A 10,842-nucleotide genomic window follows, 5' to 3' on the forward strand; every position below is an offset into this window, starting at 1 on the left:
ATCGCCTTGTAGGGCGCTAAAGATACACTCACAAGTGTTTATTTGTGAACTCAAACCAAAATACATTTTCACACAGCACTGTTTCAAAGGAAATTGTGGGCAGAGTATAAGTACAGTTTAAGGGTCGTTTTCTGGTGGGTTTAGAGATGTATTTCATGAGCTGAATGTTCTCGCTGCTGTTTTGTTGTTGGGCCTGAAGCTATTATATGCTTTATGCGTGTTTGCTTAGGGTGGGCGGCTGGGGTTATGTTATCTCACTTTCAAAAGCTTTCAGATCATGCATTGTCTCTGAATTCCCGACCTCCTCCTCTGTTTTGACTGGTTGTCAAGGACGTGAAAAACTGCTTTATTAAAAATCCAGCGGGTTTGGTTTGCAGCAGTTTGGGTGAGATCACTGTGACGTCAATGCTGTGTTGTGATTGGCAGGTGATAGAGCAGCATGTGGATGGACGCTGGAAGGGCCACATTCATGACACCCAGAGGGGAACAGACCGAATTGGCTACTTCCCCCCCTCCATAGTTGAGGTCATCAACCGACGCTCAGGTACAATAATAACCTGAACTTTAGCAGGTTGACCAAATTTTTGAAGCTTCACTGGACGTGGTCTTTATATGTTTTCGTTTGATGGATCTTATTACAGCTATTTACCCTGCCAATAACATTGTTTTCTTTACTGAATCAGTAACATGCTGACAGATGTAACCTAGAAGTGTCTATTTCTTCCATCCCGCTGCTTCCCATGTAACAAATGTTCATCTCTAACCTCCATCCGCTTCCATTAACCCTCTGCTCCTGTCATATGTGTGTTGTCCTGTAGGGGGCACCCTGTCACGACACGCCTCTCTGCCCACCCATAGGCAGCAGCTGCCCTCCAGGTCCGCCCTCAGTCCCAGCTTCAATCTGAGCGGGGGCAGGACCTCTCAAACTGACGACTCCTACACTCTGTACACCACTAACCCACAACAGGTCCTCCCACACACCAACGGTCTGAGCACCAACCCAGGTATATACACTCGTCCCCCCTCTAAGGGTGCTTTCTCACCCATTTCTACCTGGTATTAAGATGTTTTCAGTGGTCCAATCACAAATGAGACTTGTACTGTTTGTGCTTGGAATTAAAATGCGTTTTAGATGCATCTCCTGTGAACTCATCTGTTTAGATTGTCTAGAGACACTCTCCTATTTTGTCACACTCTACATCACTTTTGCAGATATGCTGAATGCATTTTATGAATACAATTGACTGAATAATCTTATGTTACAAGCAATTGGGAAAGGAAGCAAATGGAAAGGATAAAGAAGCAGCTGCGATTTAGGCTGCGGTCTGTTCATTTTGGTATATTGCAGCAGAGTTTGAATCGATGTTTTTCTTACAACATATCACAATGTTAGATCAGTAGGCCATTCAAATGCATTCAACCATATGAGCTTCTACACTACAAAAGCAATCAGTTTAAATGCTTTTCTGACTACTTCTGGAAATGGCTGAATGTAGATAAGCTCAAAAATTTTAGACCCCATTTACACCTGAATTTAACATTGTCCAGTTGTGATTGGATCGATGAAAAACTCTTAATACCATGTGCTAACAAGGCCTAAAGCTACTGATGTGAGTTTGACATCAGAGATCAGTTGGTCTGAAATCACTTTTCTAAACTTTCTAGTGCACCAGTGAATGGGTACACGTGTGTCCTCGCTACATATGGTCTAGTTCATTTCACAATGGGTATGAATGCAATAGATATGCTCATAATGTACTGTAAATAAAAACTACTGTAGGCTTACCATTGTGAAACAGGATAAGACAAGAACCCGGTTTTGAACCGCTGAATTGCTATTTTATGCCATTTGTTAATTCTAAATCAAAATAATCTTTCGCAGAGCAGCTTTAAATACTTCCATATCAATAGATTCCTAAAAACAGTTCCATGGCTTTTAATAGAGGTAGGCAGTTTGACCAAAATCTTATATCAAGACAAATCTGTAATGATTTAGATCACAATTTTTTTTTTATTTTGCTTATACATTATACTCATAAAATGGTTTATATATTAACTAACCATGTGGTATTGCGTTTTTTAAATAAGTACATTTTATTGATGTAAACCAAAAGATTCATCATTATATCATTAGTCATTGGCAGTTGGGGCAAATGGTTGATTATGGACCCTGGGTGGGCTCATGGTTCTTCTGTACGACAGATACAATAGAAACATTGTCTTTGCATTTAAACACCATGCAGAGGCACACACTCATCTGAAGCCCCTGATTTGGGATGCACACACCCTTATTTCCCGCCCACAAGACTGAGGCCAGTGGCCCAAAAAGTGTTTGTGTCCGCTAGGTGGGCCTCCCAGCAGTCTGTCCCAGCACATGACCCCCAGCTTGGAGGACGTGTGGGTTTTGCGGAACTCCTGCGCTGGTAAGAACCGCTGCACTCCCCTCCTCTGAAACGCTCTTCCCCTGCGCCCCCTACTGGCTGTCACCCCCTCCCTGCTGCAGACAGACCCTCTGATTGGCTGGCCTGTCGGGACGCCACACAGACCCAGTTGGTGTGTCCGTCTCCAGTTGTTAGATTACTGTGAACCCTCTCACTCCAGTAGCAGAACGTACTGTAGGTTGTGTGCTGTCATCTGTAAACCCCATCACCACATGCCTGTGGCTTTGCCCTGCTACCCCCACCCCATCCTGCCTGCTGCTTAAGTAGAAATCCAGCCCCTTGGCACAGTGAGTACAGTGTCCTCACAGCTGTGGGGTGGCACACTGGCATGGCAGTGCAGACGGCTGCTGTGATGGCATAATCGCGGTCACATTATGATTGCGGTCACTCTCTGGACTAATGCCTCTGTCTCTCATGCAGCTGGGGACAGGAACAGTGTGGGCAGCACTGGCAGTGTTGGCAGCACACGCAGTGCAGGCAGTGGCCAGAGCACAGAAAGCAACAGCGCCCCCAACGGACTGCAGCAACACACCACCATCCCCGACACCAGCAAGGTAACCATTCACTCAGAGAGTGCTCTGATCAGTCACAGGCACGATGCTTTGAAAGAAACACGACTTTCAGAGTTCCCATTTAGAAATACCAGTGAAAAATGAGATTTCCAGATCAGTCTCTGTAGTAAATAAACATTTTCTAATTATGATGTTATTAATTATTTGAATCTTTGTGAAATATTGAGTTATGGTCTTGTCACAGGTGCTTTTAGAGGTAGAGAGTAATCATGAAATGTCTTAATTTGGATAAAGAGAAATTCAATTGAAATTAAATATTTGTTTAGAACATTATGGTGATCCTCTTGAAGTTCTAATGCTGCTATTTTAGCAGGTAAAATGTTTTGTTCCATGTATAAAGAATTTGTACATTTAAATAATGTTTGAATTGATTCCAAGGATGCATGCCTGATATGTAGAAGAAAAGTTGGCACATCACAGCTCCAAAAAAACATTGTTTGTTAAATTCCCACTTTGCAATGTTTAGAAGTCTACAAATCTTCATCAGACCTGGACCAGTGATGCCTGTCTTTTTAATTGAACGATTTTAGCTTCAGACATACATTTGTTGTTCCAATGGTAACTGGAGTTTTATTGCTATGGTTCCTTCTGACATTTCATCTTATTTTACACAGGCAACACCCTCGGTTGTGGATTTCCTACAGCCAGATGTTAACAAACACCCAGACACACCCACAGGTAATGTGTGCATCTGTATACAGCTTACAGTGATAGTATTTGGACATATAAAATTTATGAACATTACTGCATTAGATAAAATATCAAACCAAGTTCCTCTGATAGGACACCTGTGTGAGCTTGAGGATAACTGACTTCAACTTAAAAAATGGCAAAACACCAGCTGATTGAAAGACACTCATGCATATACATGTTGTTTTGAAGGAGTTCCTCGCAGACCTGTGCTGCCCACACAGAGGGCAGTGGAGCAGGGTTTCTCTCAACAGTTTGTGCGTCCTCAACAGCTGCTGGAGGGCAAGGTCAGAAAACACTATTTCACTTAAGACTAAGATAAACCTGATAATATTTTGATATGGCATATTAATTTTGTATTGTAAAAATATAAATCTGTTTTGCACACAGCAGGATGCAAAGTAAATTCAGATTTTGCCATAAAATACCTTAAAATGTCTATTAAAATAACCTGCATTCTGTTTGCTACCTGTCATGTCTCATGTCTTTTTCCATTGTCAGGATGCTGAGGCCATCTATCAGTGGCTGAGTGAGTTTCAATTGGAGCAGTACACTGTAAATTTCCTTAATGCTGGTTATGATGTACCTACCATCAGCAGAATGACCCCAGAGGTACGTTCAGAGAACGTTCAATGTTTGGTTTGAAGAGAAGTGCCTCTCATTCTTGTTGCTCCAGGTAGAGTTGATGTAGATTAAGTATTTTGCCATTTTTTCAGGATCTCACGGCTATTGGGGTGACTAAACCAGGTCACCGTAAGAAAATATCTATGGAGATTGGCAACCTCAGCATTCCAGAATGGCTCCCAGAGTACATACCAGTAAGTCAATATACGTGATAGTATGAATACATGTATCCATGGTGTTATCTTCAGTTCACTCACAGTTAAAACTTGTCTCTTAGCAGGATCTTGGGGAGTGGCTGAGCGCCATAGGTATGCCTCAGTATCATAAGAAACTCTCTGAGAATGGCTATGACTCGATAAACATTGTCCGAGATCTCACATGGGAAGACTTACAGGAGATTGGCATCATCAAACTAGGTGAGTTTAAACTAAACATAGTTGTAGTTTATATATAGGGTTACCAAAGCCAAAGAAGAGCTAGAAATAGCTGGAAATGTAAAAACTGTTTTTATTTTAACGGATTCCAGCTAGTAAGAGCTGGTAAACCTCCCTCCCCTGATCTCAAGAGGCACACTAGAGGCTGAACTCTTTAGGATTCTTCTTAACGTGTCTGACTCCCTTGCCGGAAATGCCAGCTTGAATCCTGCTTGGAGCAGGGCAAGTAGAACCAGAGGGGTTACATTACTTGAAAATTTTGGTTGGATAAATATTGGTCTTGTGCTTTCACACAAAAGCAAGCCAAACTAAAGCAAGCGTGATCTGTAAGAAAATTATTCTTTTGAATTGGTTCTTTTAAATGAATAGGTTGAACTTGTTCACACTGGTTCGGATGATTCATTATAAGAACAGAATTTGAATGATTGTTTAAAAACCCTTATCCAGTGGTCATTAACAATAGACAAAGCCACGAAAATTTGATGATACATGGGTCAAAAAGTGCGGAAACCCTGTATACACTTCACCCTCCATCCTTATACAAAATGAAGCATATGGATGGTAATTTAGCTGATGTTATGACCATCTGTTCAAAGCAAATGGACTTTGTGGGTTTAGTAAAAGTAGATCACCCTGCATAATCTCATATAACACTAGGGCTGAAATTATTAGTTGACAATAAAAAAAATTGTCAACAAATATTGTTTTTCTCATTTGACCTAATGTAAGGGCCTGCAATAACGTGGTTTGACCAGTTTGCCATTGTAGCACAAGACTGTAATTCAGCTCCCCCAGAAGCAATTTAAGAGAAGACGACACACGGCGCTTTGGAGTGCAAACGCAGTTGAACCAGAGGCTGCTGAGAGTGGCTTTTAGATGAATATGTAAACATGTGCTGTTGATATGTTTTAACCAGCTCTGCAAATCGGCACTCCAGTAAAGTCTTGTCACATTTACTTATATAACACTTTATACTGTATGATAGATTTAAAGCAAGCAGCTTTAGTATTTAACATGGAAAAAAAGTGTCAGTATCACTTTCAGTTAGAGTTACAACTTGATTTTCTGCTATAAAGCAGCTCTCAGTGTGGAGCTAGCTAATGATAGAATCTTTTTATTAGTGAATGCAATAACAACAATAATAATAATACTACCAGTGTGGAGTAGAGCATTGCGTTAACAGCGCAAAAGGTTGTGGGTTCAATTCCCAGGGAACACACATCCTGGAAAAAAAAAAAAAAAAAGTGTAGCCTTAATGCACTGTAAGTCGCTTTGGATAAAAGCATCTGCTAAATGCATAAATGTAAATGTTCCCACAAACTTTGTTTTCCCAAAACTGCGGCATTTCGCTTGGGGGAAATATATGTATATAATGTAAATATAAAACAATAGACCGGCTTATTGAAAGTGCAAATTTATTTTCTGCCAGCAGGAGGCACTTTTGGAGCGGCAAAAATAGTGGTTTTCCTGGTAACGGCTGTAAACAAAGCAGCGCTGTGCTCATGAACGCTACTTTATAAGGCATTATAGGAAAGATTAAATGAAAATGACATCTAAAAGATACATTTATATAAAATACCCGTGCCACGTTTTGATTTTGAAACATGCAGCATTCATGTTTATTCAACAAAGTCAAAACTTTTTGGAAAATCTCTTTGTGGCGGTCAGTGTTGATTTGTGGCGGGCCACCACAAATAAATAAATCAATGTATGGGAAACCCTGAATACATTAAAGTGATAGCTTTAATCTGTGTAAACTGAACTATAAGGTGTTTTAAGAGAGTTAGTCTTGTGAATAAAATAATTTATCCAAAAATAGTCTTATCACTTACCTTTATTTTGTTAGATTAGATTCATCGATTATCAAAAAAATAAAATAAATAAATGCAGCCCTATATAAAACCATGTCCCAACCAGTCATATATTGTGGGTAAATCAATGTCATGGTTCACTGCTGAATTTAGCTTCGATTTCACAAATCAAATCAACTTTGATATTGTGGTGTCATTTCAATGGCACCCACCCACATTTAAATCTGATTTGTCTTAAATCCTTTTCCAAAGGACTGTATATTCAGCATCAAATATGGCCTGAGACAAACGTTGGGGGGGGGGGGGGGTGGTGATGTCAAATTTTTACTTTGTTTATTGAGTTTTTCTTTTTCACCCAACGAACATAAGGATACTGATAAACGCAGGGCACAAGATTCTGGCTTTCCCCGTCTTCTTTGAAGCTCATATGAAATAACAAGAGAGAAAATACTGTCAAGTTCAGCAGTATGATGAATAAATATTACTGTTAACACTTTACAATAAGATGTCATTTGTTAACATTAATGTATTAACTAACGAATGAACAATGAACAATACATTTATTACACAATTTATTAATCTTTGTTAATGTTAATAAAAATAGTCATTCATTGTTCATGTTAGTTCACAGTGCATTAATGTTTACAAACACAACTTGTGATTTAATAATGCATTAGTAAATACTGAAATGGACATGAACTAAGAATAATAAATGCTGTGGAAATATTGTTCATTATTATTTATATATGTTAACTAATGAACCTTACTGAAGAATGACCACAGAGAGGCATTTAGTGCATGTCACTGCAACCAAGTTAACATTTCACAAGTTTAATGTAGCAATGTGGTTGCTCAAGTTTTTTAAGGTTTCCCATTCTATGACTAGTAAAATAATGGCAACTTACTCTGCCGAACACGGCTGTCCTCGGAATAGCTGCCAGCGCTGTGTCTTCTTGTATGACAGGTGTCAGCATTAAGGCACAATACTGCCACCTGGGAGCTCAACCAGGTACTGGCGCTGGAGTATTTACATGTGGTGTTATCATAAGAGAACTGTTCAATTTAAATATTGTGGTTAAAGCTTATACCAGTATATCTTTATACACTAAATTAACACAATATTGATAATTGTTGCTTTAAATATCACGGTTATCGTCAATACCAACGTATACTTTGAAGTATATCCTGTTGTGTTAAATTCATGTGTGACATGTACAGTAAGTGTTAAGTCAGTGAATGTATGTTTGTCTCTGACAGGCCATCAGAAGAAAATGATGCTTGCAGTGAAGAAGTTGTGTGATATTCATAAGGCTCTTCTGCAGGTGCAATCAGGGCAGGGCACACTGCGGCGCAAAACCCCCGCAGCCCTGGACCTGGTCACTATCGAGCCGCCTCCTGAGAGCGGCGACCTCCCCTCACCCCTCACACCCAAGATGATGACTTTCCAGGACAGTGAGCTGAGTACTGAGCTACAGAGCGCCATGTCCTCCCACTATAGTGGCTGTCAGGAAGGGCTGGCCATCAAGAATGCAGTAGGAATGTCTTCCAGTCAGGAGAGCATTGACACACGGTCTCGAGGCTCCGGGCGCTCTCAGGAGCCCCCCAGCACCCCGTCCTCCACTTCCACTGCGACCCCTTATAGCCGCTCCAGAGAGAGTTTAACGAGCCCAGACAGCAGTCCTGCTAAAGAGCGCAACATTCCAGAAGGCCGTGACCAGGTCCCACGTCCTCAGCTACCACAGCAGCTGCCATTCAGTGCATCTGCAGGCTTTAAATACCCCACGGTGCCTGCCAAACCGAAACTGAACTCTGTTCCTTCTCCACAAGGCTTTTCTGCTCACAAAACCCTTAATTATCCACGTTCACAATATAACAGTGCCACGCTTGACCGTCACTCTCCTAATGTGACTAAGAAGCGCACTCAGAGTCTGTCCCGGTATGCTTTGTCAGATGGTGAACCAGATGAAGATGATGATGATGAAGCAGCTCAGCTAGCCAGTATGCCTTCGTATGCCACACTGAGCCGCAAGGCTACCCGTGGCCAGCTGGCACGTCTTCAGTCTGCCTCCGAGCAGTCCGTCAGCCGAAGCCACTCTTTTGCCATTAGGACTCGACGTAAAGGGCCTCCTCCACCACCACCCAAACGCCTTAGCTCCGTCAGCGGCAGCAGCACTAGTGTTGAAACTGTCTCTGACACTCCGGCGTCACCTTCTGGAGGAGCTGAGAACGGCAGATCCGGGACTGTAAAGAGTATTGCAGCTGCATTAGAAACAGTCCTACCTGTGCCTACGGTGGAGCTCCTTCCGGAAACCACTACAGCTGTTTCCAGTACCAACGAAGGGTCCAGACGCAGACCTCTGAGTCAGAGTGAATCCAGCCCAGTATCCTCCAAAGCAGATACTGATAGAGCGACAAAGTCTGACTCGGAAGAGGAGGATGCAACAAAGGATTCAGGCCTGGAGAGCTCATCCTCGCCTCAGAACAGCTCTAGTGAGTGCATCCCTTTTGCAGAGGAAGGCAACCTCACTATCAAACAGAGGCCCAAAGTTGGCGGGCCTCTCAAGTCAGAGACGACTTCGGAGTTGCCAGAGAAAGACAAACCAGCCAAAACCCCTGAAGTTCCAGAGTTCAACCTTAAAGAATCAGACACGGTGAAGAGACGACAAAAGCCAAAAGAGAAAGAGCAGCCAAACCTAGCGTCAGACAGCAGTGCAGACGGCACATCAATTTCAGAGACTCAGGGCACGGTGAAGCTCCGCATCAGTGAAACCGATATGAGTCTGCCATGTGTGGAGCTTCCAGCCAAACCAGTGAAAGCACCTCCACCTCTTGCTCCCAAACCTCCCAGTCCCCTAAATCCAACACGGCACGCCTCTAAACCAGATCCTGCTCCTATAACAGGTACAGCCTACAGATACTAATAAAGCTTGTAAGCTTTGGTATAATTTGTTAGATTGTGCTTATTACATATAAGCTATGCGCAGCAACATTTTGCTAGTAAGTTTATGCAGAGGAGTGTAACTTTTACATTTATTCAAGATTCTTGTTCTGTCTGCAGCTGTCAGCTCTAGCGGGACACTGGGTGTTGTACAGAGTGTCGCCTTTACAGCACCTCATTCTCCAGTCCTATACTCCCCTTCGCCAGAGAACACGGTTCAGAGTGCGATATCAGGAAGACTCCAGGCTCTGATGGAAGGGGATCAAGGGTCAACACTGAAACATCAGAGGCTGGAGAAGACCAGCTCATCCCTGGAGGAAGCACTGAAGGCTGTAGAGAGAAAACTAACTCTGGAGAACAACAGCGTGGGGTGAGAGACACTCTCCACCAGATTTCACACTTACAGGAATAAATCTACAAAAAATATTTTAATTAGGGGATTATCGGAATTTTTCCTTTAAATGTCATGTTTTTAAATGTTTTTAAAATCACTCCTAATTAAACCCATTGTGTCTCTTTTAGCGTTTCTCACGCAACAAAGTCTGCAGGGAACATCCTGGACGACATCGGGAACATGTTTGATGACCTGGCTGATCAACTAGATGCTATGCTGGATTAAAAATTCTCATGGATGGAGCTTTTTATTTTTTTATGACACAGAAAACAGAGGGTGGAGATCTACAAATAGCAGCATGGTTTCTTATTATTCAGATGGAGAGCAGAGATGAACTCTTTAACACAAAAGTGGGAACCTCCACTGATCTTGATTTATATGGACCACACAGACATTTATGGACCAGTCTTCTGACTACTGTCAGTCTAGTTGTCATCTATATTTGTTTGCTTATTGTTATTCCAGAGTCTAATCAACCAGCATATTATATATATATACACACACATATATATATATATATATATATATATATATATATATAAAATTTTTTTTTTTTAGTCCTGTCATTGTTTTTTTGGGCTGAACTGTGACCCCAATATACTTTACATGATGGACCCAGATAAAAGAAATGCACTTAGGAGAATCATTCCTAAAGCAATATACATATCTAAACACTATACTGATTCAAAACATTTTCTAGAAAGACTAATAGGATAGTTCACCCAAAAAGTGACAATTGTGTCATTATTTACTCACTTTGCCTTGCTGTGAGACTTTTGACAAAATAACACATGATGACAATTTTAATTTTTTTAGTGAACTGTTCCTTCAACATAACTACTTTTCAAAGCATTTAAGCTCTAAAAAAGTAGCTTGTGACTAATCCATTTCAGCAGGTAAACAGCCTTTGGGAGGTTTGGTGTTAGTACCCTTTTTTT

General features: G+C 41.4%; 1 protein-coding gene across 5 annotated transcripts in view; it reads left to right on the plus strand.

The window, feature by feature from the left end:
- The window catches only part of LOC109103391 (caskin-2-like), a 56,002-nt gene extending 45,586 nt beyond the window's left edge, over positions 1-10,416 (plus strand). Inside the window, exons 11-22 of one of the 5 annotated variants that reach the window (XM_042730588.1) lie at positions 427-544; positions 819-1,004; positions 2,346-2,423; positions 2,862-2,995; positions 3,628-3,691; positions 3,896-3,990; positions 4,205-4,315; positions 4,420-4,521; positions 4,605-4,743; positions 7,830-9,473; positions 9,631-9,880; positions 10,033-10,416. In XM_042730588.1, coding sequence (XP_042586522.1) covers positions 427-544; positions 819-1,004; positions 2,346-2,423; positions 2,862-2,995; positions 3,628-3,691; positions 3,896-3,990; positions 4,205-4,315; positions 4,420-4,521; positions 4,605-4,743; positions 7,830-9,473; positions 9,631-9,880; positions 10,033-10,129 — 3,018 coding nt within the window. In that variant the 3' untranslated portion in view covers positions 10,130-10,416. The remainder of the gene's footprint in view (positions 1-426; positions 545-818; positions 1,005-2,345; positions 2,424-2,861; positions 2,996-3,627; positions 3,692-3,895; positions 3,991-4,204; positions 4,316-4,419; positions 4,522-4,604; positions 4,744-7,829; positions 9,474-9,630; positions 9,881-10,032) is intronic. The other 4 variants (XM_042730593.1, XM_042730597.1, XM_042730602.1 and 1 more) reach the window with 4 other exon arrangements.
- The last annotated feature ends 426 nt before the right edge of the window (positions 10,417-10,842 follow it).

This window comes from Cyprinus carpio, chromosome A3 (assembly GCF_018340385.1).
Source record: "Cyprinus carpio isolate SPL01 chromosome A3, ASM1834038v1, whole genome shotgun sequence".
NCBI lineage: Eukaryota > Metazoa > Chordata > Actinopteri > Cypriniformes > Cyprinidae > Cyprinus > Cyprinus carpio.